Source organism: Saimiri boliviensis, chromosome 1, assembly GCF_048565385.1.
Source record: "Saimiri boliviensis isolate mSaiBol1 chromosome 1, mSaiBol1.pri, whole genome shotgun sequence".
Classification (NCBI taxonomy): domain Eukaryota; kingdom Metazoa; phylum Chordata; class Mammalia; order Primates; family Cebidae; genus Saimiri; species Saimiri boliviensis.
Genome location: NC_133449.1, coordinates 248,939,333 through 248,953,130, shown reverse-complemented (window position 1 = coordinate 248,953,130; position 13,798 = coordinate 248,939,333). Strand labels below are relative to the sequence as shown.

The 13,798-nt window shown below is 37.1% G+C and overlaps 1 protein-coding gene across 2 annotated transcripts in view; it reads left to right on the top strand.

The window, feature by feature from the left end:
- Nucleotides 1-13,798, top strand: part of RAB3C (RAB3C, member RAS oncogene family) — a 262,422-nt gene that overhangs the window by 15,342 nt on the left and 233,282 nt on the right. For both annotated transcript variants that reach the window (XM_074385739.1, XM_003925826.4), the window contains exon 2: nt 11,357-11,584. In XM_074385739.1, the coding sequence (XP_074241840.1) occupies nt 11,357-11,584 (228 nt within the window). The remainder of the gene's footprint in view (nt 1-11,356; nt 11,585-13,798) is intronic.

The window sequence follows — 13,798 nt, the reverse complement described above, 5'->3', positions numbered from 1 at the left end:
TGAGCTTGTCGACCACATCATTGCAGGATGGCATTGTCAGAGTCTGGGGGCTTTCCCAGCCACTGTCATTCCTGTCCCAGCAGACCTCACTTACAATAGTCTCTCTGTGGTCTGGGGTTCTCCTTTACTCTTCTGCTGGCAGGACCCAATGTAGGCTATCTCCACTCAGGGAAACCTCTGGAACCAAACTGGGAGTGAACTATATCGTATGGGCTGAGAGGAGAACACTGACCTTTGATACTAGTAGGAATGGTTTTCACATAGTTTGATAAAATTTATCTTCTTTTTCTTGATACTCTGTCAGTATACATCTACAAATTTCAAAGCAAAGTAAAAAACCATTACAATACATATACATATATATAATTTATATATATATAATTTATATATAAAATATATATATAAATTATATATATAATTTATATATATATAAAATCAGCTGGGTTTATATATATTTATATACATATATGTGTATATATATCTACATATAAAATATATAAAAAATATATAAAATTTATATATATATATAAAATCAGCTGGGCTTATATATATATTTATATACATATATGTGTATATATATCTATATACATATAAAATCAAGTTTAGACTATATTCCTCTTCGACAAAGGCATAAATGCTTTCTAGAAGCAAAGAGAAGAAGCTCCCGTACCTGTTCCAATATGCTTCTCTGTGATTGAAGTTTCAGACTTGTTAGTTTGGTGAAGGGCAGAATGAACCAGCTGGATCTGTATGTCACTAGCTCTTGAAGAACACATTTGGCCCAGGTAATAAGAACTCAGTACACAGGCTGAGAGAAATCAGGATATCGTATTGAAAAACAAGAACCATTCCACTTTAACTTTCTCCCAGATTCCCAATTTCTCTCTCTCTCTCTCTCTCTCTCTCTCTCTCTCTCTCTCTCTCTCTTCATTTCATTTTATTTTTCATAAGTTATTGGGGGACGTGGTATTTGATTACATGAGAAAGTTCTTCAGTGGTGACTTGTGAGATTTTGGTGCACCCATCACCCAAACAGTATACACTGCACCCTGTTTGTAGTCTTTTATCTCTCACCCCCATCCCTCCCACTCTTCCCCGTGAGTACCCAAAGTCTATTGCATCATTCTTATGCCTTTGTGTCCTTATAGCTTAGCTTCCATATATCAGTGAGAATATACAATGTTTGGATTTCCATTCCTGAGTTACTTCACTTAGAATAATAGTCTCCAATCTCATCTAGGTTACTGCAAATGCTGTTAATTCATTCCTTCTTAATGGCTAAGTAGCATTCCATCATATATGTATACCACAGTTTATCTACTCGTTGATTGATGTGCATTTGGGTTGGTTCCACGATTTTGCAGTTGTAAATTGTGCTGCTATAAACATGTGTGTGCAAGTATCTTTTTTGAATAATGACTTCTTTTACTACGGGAAGATACCCGGTAGCGGGATTGCTGGATCAAACGGTCGTTCTACTTTTAGTTCTTTAAGGAATGTCCACACTGTTTTTCACAGTGGCTGTACTAGTTTACATTCCCCTAGCAGTGTGGAAGTGTTCTCTGATTACTGCATCCACACCAACATCTACTATTTTTTTGAGTTTTTGGTTTTGTCCGTTCTTGCAGGAGTAAGGTGGTATCACATTGTGGTTTTGATTTGCATTTCCCTGATTATTAGTGCTGTTGAGCATTTTTTCATATATTTGTTGGCCATTTGTATATCTTCTTTTGAGAATTGTCTATTTATGCCCTTAGCCCACTTTCTGATGTGATTTTTTTTTCTTACTGATTGGTTTCAGTTTGTTGTAGATTCTGTATATTATTCCTTTGTCAGATGTGTCGATTGTGAAGATTTTTCTCCCATTCTGCGAGTTGTCTCTTTACTCTGCTGACTGCTGCTTTTGATGTGCAAAAGATTTTTAGTTTAATTAGGTCCCCGCTATTTACCTTTGTTTTCATTGCATTTGGTTTTGGGTTCTTGGTCATGAAATCCTAGCCTAAGCCAATGTCTAGAAGGGTTTTTTCCAATGTTATCTTTTAAATTTTTATAGTTTCAGATCTCAGGTTTAAGTCCTTAATACATCTTCAGTTGATTTTTTTGTATAAGGTGAAAGATGAGGATACAGTTTCATTCTCCTCATGTGGCTAGCCAATTATCCCAGCACTATTTGTTGAAAGGGTGCCCTTTCCCCACTGTATATTTTTGTTTGCTTTGTTGAAAGTCAGTTGGCTGTAAGTATTTGGGTTTATTTCTGGGGTCTCTATTCTGTTTTATTGGTCTATGTGCCTATTTTTATATCAGTACCATGTTGTCTTGATGACTATGGCCTTATAGTTTAGTTTGAAATCAGGACGTGAGATGCCTCCAGATTTGTAATTTTCACTTAGTCTTGCTTTGGCTATGCAGGCTCTTTTTTGTTTTCATCTTAATTTTAGAAGTTTTTTACTAATTCTGTGAAAAATGATGGTGGTATTTTGATGGGATTGCACTGAATTTGCAGATTGCTTTTGGCAGTATGGTCATTTTCACAATATTGATTCTGCCCATCCATGAGCATGAGATATGTTTTCATTTGTTTGTGTTGTCTGTGATTTCTTTCAGTAATGTTTTCTAGTTTTCTCTGTAGAGGTCTTTTGCCTCCTTGGTTAGGTATATTCCTAAGTTTTTTTTTTGTTTTTGTTCGTGTTTTTTTTTTTTTTTTTTTTTTGCAACTAATGTAAAAGAGGTTGAGTTCTTGATTTGATTCTCCGCTTGGATGCTGTTGGTGTTTAGAAGAGCTACTGATTTGTGTACATTAATGCCTGGTAGAATTTGCTGTGAATCTGTCTGGTCCTGGACTTTTTTGTTGATTCATTTCAATCTCGCAGCTTGTTACTGGTCTGTTCAGGGTATCTAATTCTGCCTGATTTAAGCTAGGAGAGTTGTATTTTTTTCAGGAATATATCCATCTCTTCTAGGTTTTTCAGTTTATGTACATAAAGGTGTTCATAGCACCCTTGAATGATCTTTTGTATTTCAGTGGTGTCAGTTGTCATATCACCCGTTTTGTTTCTTAGTGAGGTTGTTTGAATTTTCTCTTTCTTCGTTAATCTTGCTAATAGTCTAACAATTTTATTTATCTTTTCAAAGAACCAGCTGTTTGTTTCATTTTTCTTTTGTATTTTTATTTGTTTGTTTCGGTTTCATTTAGTTTTGCTCTGATCTTGGTTATTTCCTTCCTTCTGCTGGGTTTGGGTTTGGTTTGTTCTTGTTATTCTAGTTCCCTGAGGTGCAACCTTAGATTGCCTGTGCTCTTTCAGACTTTCTTATGTAGGCATTTAGGGCTATGAACTTTCCTCTTAGCACTCCAGAGGTTTTTATAGGTTATATCATTATGGTCATTCGGTTTGAAAAATTTTTTAATTTCCATCTTGATTCTGTTTTTAACCCAATGCTCATTCAGGAACAGGTTATTTAATTTCCATGTATTTGCATGGTTTTGAAGGTTATTTTTGGAGTTGATTTCCAGTTTTATTCCACTGTGGTCTGAGAGAATGTTTGATATAATTTTAGTTTTCTTAAATTTATTGAGACTTATTTTATGGCCTGTTAGATGGTCTATCTTGGAGAAAGTTCCATGTGCTGTTGAATAGAACATGTATTCTGTGGTTGTTGGATGAAATGTTCTGTATATATCTGTTAAGTCCATTTGTTCCAAGGTGTAGTTTAAATCCATTCTTTCTTTGTTGATTTTCCGTCTTGATGACCTGTCTAGTGCTGTCAGTGGAGTATTGACGTCCCCCACTAGTATTGTGTTGCTGTCTATCTCATTTCTTAGGTCTACTAGTAACTGTTTTACAAATTTGGGAGCTCCAGTGTTAGGTGCATGCATATATGTTTAGGATTGTGATATTTTCCTGTTGGACAAGGCTTTTTACCATTACATAATGTCCCTCTTTGTCTCTTTTAATCACTATTGCTTTAAAATTTGCAGGGAAAAAAGAAACCATCAAAAAGTAGGCAAAGGATATGAACAGACTGCATAAAAAGGATATTTATGCAGCCAGCAGACATATTTTAAAAAGCTCATTATCACTGATCATTAGAGAAATGCAAATCAAAACCACATTGAGATACCACCTCACACCAGTTAGAATAGCAATGATTAAAAAATCAGGAGACAACAGATGCTGGAGAAGATGTGGAGAAATAGGAATGCTTTTACACTGTTGGTGGGAGTGTAAATTAGTTCAGCCATTGTGGAAGACAGTGTGATGATTCCTCAAGGATCCAGAAATAGAGATGCCATTTGATCCAGCAATCCCATTACTGAGTATATACCCAAAGGATTATAAATCATTCTATTATAAAGACACATGCTCACGTATGTTTATTGTGGCAGTTCACAATAGCAAAGACTTGGAACCAACCCAAATGCCCATTAATGATAGACTGGATAAAGAAAATGTGGCACAATGCACCATGGAATACTATGCAGCCATGAAAAAGGATAAAAGGATAAGTTCATGTCATTTGCAGGGACATAGATGAAGCTGGAAACCATCATTCTCAGTAGACTGACACAAGAACAGAAAACCAAACAACGCATGTTCTCAGTCATAAGTGGGTGTTGAACAATGAGAACACACAGACACAGGCAAACATCACACACTGGGCCTGGAGGGTAGGGAGCTCGGGGAGGAATAGCAGGGGGTGGAGAGATTGGGGAGGGATAGTGTTAAGAGAAATACCTCGTGTAGATGATGCGGTGATGGATGCAGCAAACCAGCACCATGGCACATGTATACCTATGTAACCTGCACAATCTGCACATGTACCCCAGAACATAAAGTATAATAAAAATAAATAAATAAAGTTTGTTTTCTCTGGTATAACAATAGCTACCCCTGTTCACTTTTGGTGTCCATTTTCATGAAATGCCTTTTTTCACCCCTTTATGTGTGGCCTTATGTGAAGTGAGTCTCCTGAAGGCAGCAGATAGTTGGTTGGTGAGTTCTTAATCTATTCTGTGGTTCTGTATCTTTTAAGTGGAGCATTTAGGCCATTTACATTCAATGTTAGTATTGAAATGTGAGGTACTGTTGCATTCATCATACAACAGTCTTTTCGTTTTATAGGTCCTGTGTGATTTATGCTTTAATGAGGTTTTGTTTTAACGTGTTCCCAGTACTTGTTTCAAGGTTTAGAACTCCTTTTAGCAGTTCTTGTAGCGGTGGCTTGGTAGTGGCAAATTCTTTCAGCATTTGTTTGTCTGAAAATGATTGTATCTTTCCTTCATATATGATGCTTAGTTTCACTGCATTCTTGGCTGTTAATTGCTCTGTTTAAGGAGGCTGAAGATATGGCTCCAATACCTTCTAGTTTTTAGGGTTTCTGCTGCAAAATCTGCTGTTAATCTGGTAGGTTTTCCTTTATAGGCTACCTGGTGCTTCTGTCTCAAGCCCTTAAGATTCTTTCCTTTGTCTTAACTTTGGATAACCTGATGACGGTATGCCTAGGTGAAGATCTTTTGCAATGAATTTCCCAGGTGTTCTTTATGTTTCTTGTATTTTGGTGCCTAAGTCTCTAGCAAGGCCAGAGAAGTTTTCCTTGATCATTCCCCCAAATATATTTTCCAAGCTTTCAGAAATTTCTTCTTCAGGAACACTGATTATTTGTGTTTGGTCATTTAACATAATTCCAGACTTCTTGAAGGTTTTGTTCATATTTTCTTATTTTTTGTTGGATTGGGTTAATTCAAAGACCTTGTCTTCAAGCTCTGAATTTCTTTCTTCTACTTGTTCAGTTCTGTCGCTGAGACTTTCCAGAGCATTTCATATTTATAAAAGTGTATCCAAAGTTTCCTGAATTTTTTATTGTTTTTTTCTTTAAGCTATCTATTTCCTTGACTATTTCTCCCTCACTTATTGTATCCTTTTTTGGATTTCCTTGCATGGGGCTTCACCTTTCTCTGGTCCCTCCCTGATTGGCTTAATAACTAACCTCCTTAATTCTTTTTCAGGCAGATCAGGGATTTCTTCTTGGATTGGATTAATTGCTGGTGAACTGGTATGATTTTTGGGGGATGTTGAAGAGCCTTGTTTTGTCATATTACCAGGGTTGGTTTTCTGGTTCCTTCTCATTTGGGTAGGTTCTGTCAGAGAGAAAGTCTCGGGCTGAAGGCTGTTGTTCAGATTCTTTTGTCCTGCAGGGTTTTCCTTTGATATAGTATTCCACATGAATTTTAAAATAGTTGTTTCTAGTTCTGTGAGGAATGTCATTGGTAGTTTAATAGGAATAACATCGAATGTATAAATTGCTTTGGGCAGTATAGCCATTTTAATGGTATTGCTTCTTCCTATCCATAAACATGGAATGTTTTTCCATTTGTTTGTGTCATCTCTGATTTCTTTGAGTAGTGTTTTGTAATTGTCCTTGTAGAGATCTTTCACTTCCCTGGTTAGCTGTGTTCCTAGGGAGGGGGGGAGGTGTGTATGCATGCATGCGTGTGTGTGTGTGTGTGTGTGTGTGTGTGTGTGTGTGTGTATGTTCTTCGCCTGCTTTTTAATGGGGCTGTTTGTATGAAACGGTAACTTCGAAACGGCTTATTTTTGTTTTTCCTCATCAGATCCACAGAATGGCTTAGTGCAGTTTAGATTTGTGAGTGCACAAGTTAATTTCTGCAGATAATTTCTTTTTCCTATGTAATTTGAAAAACAAATGTGAACAACTCTGAAGAAGGCTGTGGTTACATGTGAAAACAGTGATGAGCATTTTTGGAGACTACTGTTAAGTCAAGTTGGTAAGATATAATGGTTTCATTCTACTTTGCACTAAGTAGATAAATATCTGAAATACTGTGACCAAGTATGAGAGCCACACATGGGACTTTGAAAATCTGAAGCAGTGTCAGTTTTAACCTAGCAGGAGATGTTCTATTTTCAGACATGTCCTATGTATAAGAGAGGCTAAATCAGTTGGGATCATCCAAGCAGGAGGAGAGAAAGCTTACAGAGCCTGATGAGTTCCTTCAGATACGGATATTCTCTCTATGCTGTAAAGGCTGCTTCACAGCATAGTGAACATCTTGCTGCTCAGTGTGAAGGACGAAGCTAGGACAACAACCTCAGATGATGGGTGCCATGAAAGGGACATGATGGGTAGGAAGTTGCACTGCCCTGAAGATTCTTTCCAACTCTATGGTTATTTGTTATTTGAAGTTGAAATTAATGCCATTTGAAGAGTTACATTTGTAAATCTATTATGAAATTTGATGTGCTCCTTGCCTGCTCCTCTATTCAGATTTCAGCTATATTTCCCCATGAAAATTTTGAGAATGTTCACGTGACTTTGGCATTTAGAGATGTCAGTAAACTTACGTAGTGCCTGTCTATAAGCCTCTTTGACAATCATATGCTGTCAAATTGCTTCACTTGTGGTCTGAGCAAGATTAGAGCTGTTTCTTTCTTCATCCTCTGAGCTCGGATTTATTTCATTATTCTGAAGTTTTACAAAAACACACATACATTCCCAATGCGTATCTTTTTGGCTCTTTGTGAATCTTATTATGTGTATAAATTAGGGAATAGTTAAAAAGAAAGAAAGCAAACCCATAAACAGTCTTCAAGAGTAAGTAAGTTGATAACTTTTTCTAATTAATCATTTAGAGGCTCTCCCTAAGAAGAATTTTGCTGGGTACACACGCCCACCAGCTCTGTCTCCCTCCTAGACACCCTCTTTTGCCCCCATTACCTTCTTTGTCGCCAACACAAGTTATATTAGCCCTTGAAATTAAAGATATTGCTGTCCCAGTTGTGCTTGTCTTCATCTAAATGCCTGCAGTTATATTCCAAAAGGCTATCTGTTAATGATGTCTAAATAGTTTGCCCTTCACATCCATGAGTTCCTGTGTATAGACCAAACTAGTTGCAGATAGGAAATATTTGGGAAAAAATTTCATGTGCACTGAACACGTACAGACTTTTCTTTCTTGTTATCGTATATTAAACAATACAGAATATCCACCATTTACATAGCATTTACATTGCATTAGGTATTATAAGTAATCTATAGATAATTTAAAGTATATAGGAAAATATGTATAAGTTATATGTGAATACCACATCATTTTATATCAAGTAGTTGAGCTTCTGCAGATTTTGGTATCCATGGGAGGTGCTAGAACGAACCCCTGTAAACACCGAGGGACAATTGTGTTTCTTCAGGTTTTGAAACCAACCTAATTTTGGAATGGGACCTGAGATTGATAGCAGCAGTCTTAATTACATCTTCTTCTGAGGCATCCCAGAGATCCTCAGGCCTCAGTTGGAATGTCACCATAGGGTTATGGGGTGCAACAGAGAGGAGGCTATCAGGCCAAATAAGTGAGCTGCTCTGGGAAATGTATAGTGTCTCTTTTCTGGCTGTGGCTTAGCTGAGCGTTCTTACCAGACCCCCAAATCCAGCCTGGTTTATAGGAAAAAAGGTAGAAGAATCTTCATAATGAAGGCCATTATTAGGCCTGTTTGAACTTAGCAGCTCATATAGGAGAGGACTATTAAATGGTGAAAGGCACTGCCAAACAACAGTTAACTGGATTCCTGGGGCACCGGAAATCGTCATGGCAAGATATCATAGTTCAAATTCATGGTCAGGAGTTGCAGTCCTGCTTGTGCCCTTGGCTTGTGTGTGTTGGGGAAAGTTTACTTTAGCATGTGGGCTGGTGGGCCGAAAAAGAAAGTGATGCTATCTGCCTGTTTTAGAGGCCTACCTCTGCCTTCCGGGAAGTGTTTGTTATAGGTTTTCACAATTTCTGAATATATTGGTGTGGCTGTATAGACTTAAAAAGAGAAATGCTTAAGCTTATGTTTAATAAGAAAACATAAAATGCAATTTGAATCTTTATTGCCCTTAACTTTCATGAGATACACACGGTTTTTCTTTTGTCCTTTTTGTTATACATAAAATTGTATTATCTTGCTGGCATTAAGTATTTGTAGAAGAGGAATACAGTAGCTCACCATTTCCCTTTTTCCTCAGTTTTCTGTAAACATATGTGTACACACACACACACACACACCCTGACTTCAGGCAACCAGTGTTGTCCTAGATGAGACTGAGTGAATCGAGTCTGATCCACTCTCATTTGTTAGTGTTTCTAACATTTTCCTATTGCTTGGAGCTTCTCCTTTTTCCTCCCCCTACCCCAAAGAGAAAGATGTAACTATTAATCGGCTTTTATGGGCAATGGAAAATAGGCGATCTAGCCTAGCATTCTGTTATAGAGCTTTCTGCAATTATGCCAATGTTCTGTACGCGCCCTGTCCAGTACACTAGCTGTTAGTCATATGTTGCTATTTGCATTGAAATGTGGCTAGTATGATTGACATACTGAATTTCTAATTTTATTTCATATTAATGTAAGTTTAAATCGCCATATGTGACTAGAGGCTACCATATTAAACAGAACAACAATTGCCAAATAATTTATAGCATCAGAAAATGTGCTGAGCAAATGTACTAATCAGTAGATGCAACATTCTAAATACCTCTTTTCTATATTGAGCCAAATGATACTTAGAAGTAATGCAATATCATTTGTCATAGATGTTAAGATAATCATCAAAAAGGTTGAATAAAAGTCAATATCTGCCTAAAGCATTTGTAATTGGTTGTAGAGACCATTTTCTATTTTATGCTAGATGCTTTACATATCTGCTTTACAGCTATATCATCTATTGTTTTCACAAGAGTTCCAAGTTAGATATTATATTTTTTCATTTCATGTAGGGCAGAAAGCTGTGGCACACCAATTTAAAATAACAAACCCGGGTCACACAGCCAATAAGTAGTGGAGCTAAGTTTTGAACCCAGGTCAGGCTCTCCACTGATGCATTTCACAGTGAATATTTCCTACATGGTCTTTTAGGGCACTTGTGCAAGCCTCCCTAGCCATCATTTGGAAGTAGGGCAGGTGTGAAGAACGTGAGCCCTGGCACCACACTGCTTGTTCGAATCCTGCCTCTACTGTTAACACCGGTATGAAGTTGAGCAACTTATTTAATATCACTGGGCCTCAATTTTCTCATTTTAATATGGAAATATTAAAAGTACCCGTCTTGGAGTGTAAATTAGTTCTAGATCTTTGAAGAATTACCACACTGTCTTTCACTATGGTTGAAAGACAATGTAGTAATTCTTCAATGATCTAGAACCAGAAATACCATTTGAACCAGCAATTTCATTACTGGGTATATACCCAAAGGATTATAAATCATTCTACTCTAAAGACACATGTACAGGTATGTTTATTACAGACTATTTGCAATAGCAAAGTCTTGGTATCAACCCAAATGCCCATCAGTGATAGACTGGATAAAGAAAATGTGGTGCATATACACCATAGAATACTGTCCAGCCATAAAAAAGGATGAGTTTTATGTCCTTTGCAGGGACGTGAATGAAGCTGGAAACCATCGTTTTCAGAAAATTAACCCAAGAACAGAAAACCAAGCACCACATGTTCTCACTCATAAGTGGGAGTTGAACAATGAGAACACATGGATGCAGAAAGGGGAACAGCACACACTGGGACCTGTCAGAGGGTAGGGGGCTAGGGGAGGGATAGCATTAGGAGAAATACCTAATGTAGATGACGGGTTGATGGGTGCAGCAAACCACCATGGCACATGTGTACCTATGTAACAAACCTGCACATTCTGCACATGTATCTCAGAACTTGAAGTATAATAATAATAAAAAGTACCCATCTCATCAGGTTATTGTGAGGGATTAAATAAGTTAATAGTATCTGACACATTGTTTTAACTGTACATATTTGCCATCACAATGATTTTTAATTTAAAACACACTGCTATTTATGTTAGGATGTTGATTTGATATGATAATAAATGAAGTAGAGATATGCTTTGGGTGTAATTCCTTATGAAATAAGAGAGATTCTAATCATCAGGTAATTTGGGAAGAAACACCCTGCTGTTCAGCTACTTTGGTGTCTCCATCAGTAGGATTATAAAGTTTCAGAGCCCACATGCCCTGGCCAATTTCTTATATCTTTGCTTGTCATGTTACCCTTATAGACATCCCCTTTGGTGTCTTTGATTGGTTCTGAATGCTGAACAGTGACATGCACCAGCACAGCTGGAAAGGCCTGTAAGATTTGCTGTTCTGTCTTCCAGCAGGGAATTATTGCCATGGATACCAGTATCAGAAGAAGACTGGGGAGCACTCTCCGTTCGCCTGCTGAGTGTCTGACATCTGTTTCTGGCACACCCAATAATGAATATGCTGCCAACTTCATATCAAATGAGAGTCTGATCTATACCTTTTGGTTTTTGTTTTGTTTTTATCACAGATGGCCTCTGCCCAAGATGCCAGGTATGGCCAGAAAGACTCCTCTGATCAGAACTTTGACTACATGTTCAAATTACTCATCATCGGCAATAGCAGTGTGGGGAAGACATCTTTTCTATTCCGTTATGCAGATGACTCCTTTACATCTGCATTCGTCAGCACAGTGGGGATCGATTTCAAAGTAAAAACCGTATTCAAAAATGAAAAGAGAATCAAGCTTCAGATTTGGGTAAGTGGCTTTGAACTGGAGGTGTTCTTCAGGCTAGAGTGTCGAACATATCCATGTGTAGAGGAGAAACTTTCTGTCTTGTTCTGTCTCCATGGCATCCACAAGCCTCAGTTTCCAGCCTCTTTGCTGCAGAACATTCTGTTTCAAAGACAGTAGTGGTGATTACTCTTTAAGATACGAAGGGTGAATTATTATGCCTTGTTGTCATGTGGCACTCCTTAAGAGTCTTTGAAAGAAAAAGAAAAATCCGAACCTCTATCTTGTTGCTGGAGGAAGGAACTTGAAGTCCGGCTCTGTCCTTTATGATCTGTGTAACCTTGAGAAAGTCTGTGACTCCTTTTTTGCCATTTTCATAGTCTGTAAAATAGGCTAAATAGATCTGGCCTTTTATGTCACAGAAAGCAGCCTTTCCCGGGCATTTTAAAAAGATAAACAACCAAATTTAGGAAAAGTATAGGTTTAGACCCTTCATAAAGCTCCAGATACAACGTCAAAGATAGTCTATTTATACTGTGAAAACTGTTTTCAACTCTAAGAGCCATGCTTATATATGCAAACAAAACAAATGAAATAAAATATTTATTTCATTTATTTTATATGAAACAGTCTTCCCAAAATAGAAAGTTCCCCTGAAGTTTTGAGACTGTTTGGCTACCTTTTTGCCTCTCCTTACCTCCAGAAGATCAGAGGTAGCCAAACTGGTGGGATAAATTTGGGAGACCAGTGAGCAAAAAGCAGAGGAAAATATATGTGGATGGCAGGTCCAAGGTCATATAAAAGATGAAGTAACCAATTAAACAAATGGTTACATGAAAAAGACTGATGTAGTAAATATTTTATTGACATCATAATATGCACATAGGCAAAATGTTTCTACAGTAAGTTTTGGTACCTTTTTAAAAAATTCCTTTATACTTCTGCCTCTCAAATTGATTTGATCTGTAATCAGGCATTTCCCAAGAGGTGTTTTCTACCTTCTTCTGAGACATTTACAGCAGCTACTACCATTTGGTGCTGGTACCAGGATTGATCTGCAGGACTGACAATAAGCTTCCATTCATAAATATGGAAAGCCAAAAACAAACAAACAGAAACAATCCCAGAGTAGATAATTTTAACTATTTTACAAAAAGAAAACATCCACTTATTTAAAAATCTATATAAACTGAATGACTTTAAACATCCTAAAGGTTCCATTAAAGTAGAAATTTAAAGTAAAACTTAAAGTTGTAGGTACATACACAGACAGGTACCTTCTTAGATAGCCTCAATAGGTCGTTACTGTTTTACTTATTCTAACTCTGGAGTCTTTCAAGTCTAATTATAATTTAATAAGAACTTGTACAAGTAGGCCTTAGGTTGAGCATATTCCCTGCTCCATTGTTCCCCAAAGCCATTTTTATTGGGAATGTTACTCTTCAGGAACTTGACCTCAATTAGTGTAGATACCAGTCCCACACTCCTCTGTATGGCTGAAAAGCTTTGTCCATTGCTTCATCTCTGGGTCCTGATTCATTCTCTTCCTTTTGAACTGTAGGCAACCCAATTGTTATATGATATATTTCATATTAAGTTTTAAGAAAGGTCCCTTAATTCTCAGAGGTTTGGTGAATGGAAAATTAAATTAATTTGGAAACTATACATCCCTTAACTCCATGACAATGTTCTTTTTGCTAATATGAAAGAACTATCATTCCTCTGGTTGATAGCTCCACTTTTCCCTCTATTCTTTCTGTCGTAGAGATAATTAAAAATAGTTGTTGGGATCATTTACATAAAACATCAACATGGTGTGTTAAGGCAGTCTTGTAATTTCTAGCAAATTTTCAGTGTGGGTTTTTGACAGAAATTCTTCGTTTGAGGTACAAAATGATATATCTTTAATGTAAATCATATGTATTTCAAATAATATAAATTATTTTTCACACTTAAAAATGCTTTCCTTAAAACACTCAGTGCTGGTACCAGGCCAGTGCTAATTCACTCACCTTTTTGGGGGGCATTGAAATAAGTTATTTCTGTCTACATCTCACTTCCGGATGAATGTAGCTCTTCTCTGAGCCAACCAAAGCTGAGATTCCTGAGCTGCTTCTACTCTAGTACCGCCTCACGCGTCTCAGTTTCCGTAAGTTCATCAAAATGTCTCTGAAATATCATTCTCTCCAGATTTGTCTCTAATCTTCCAAAATCTGCCAGTTTCTTAAAAAGCCCTTC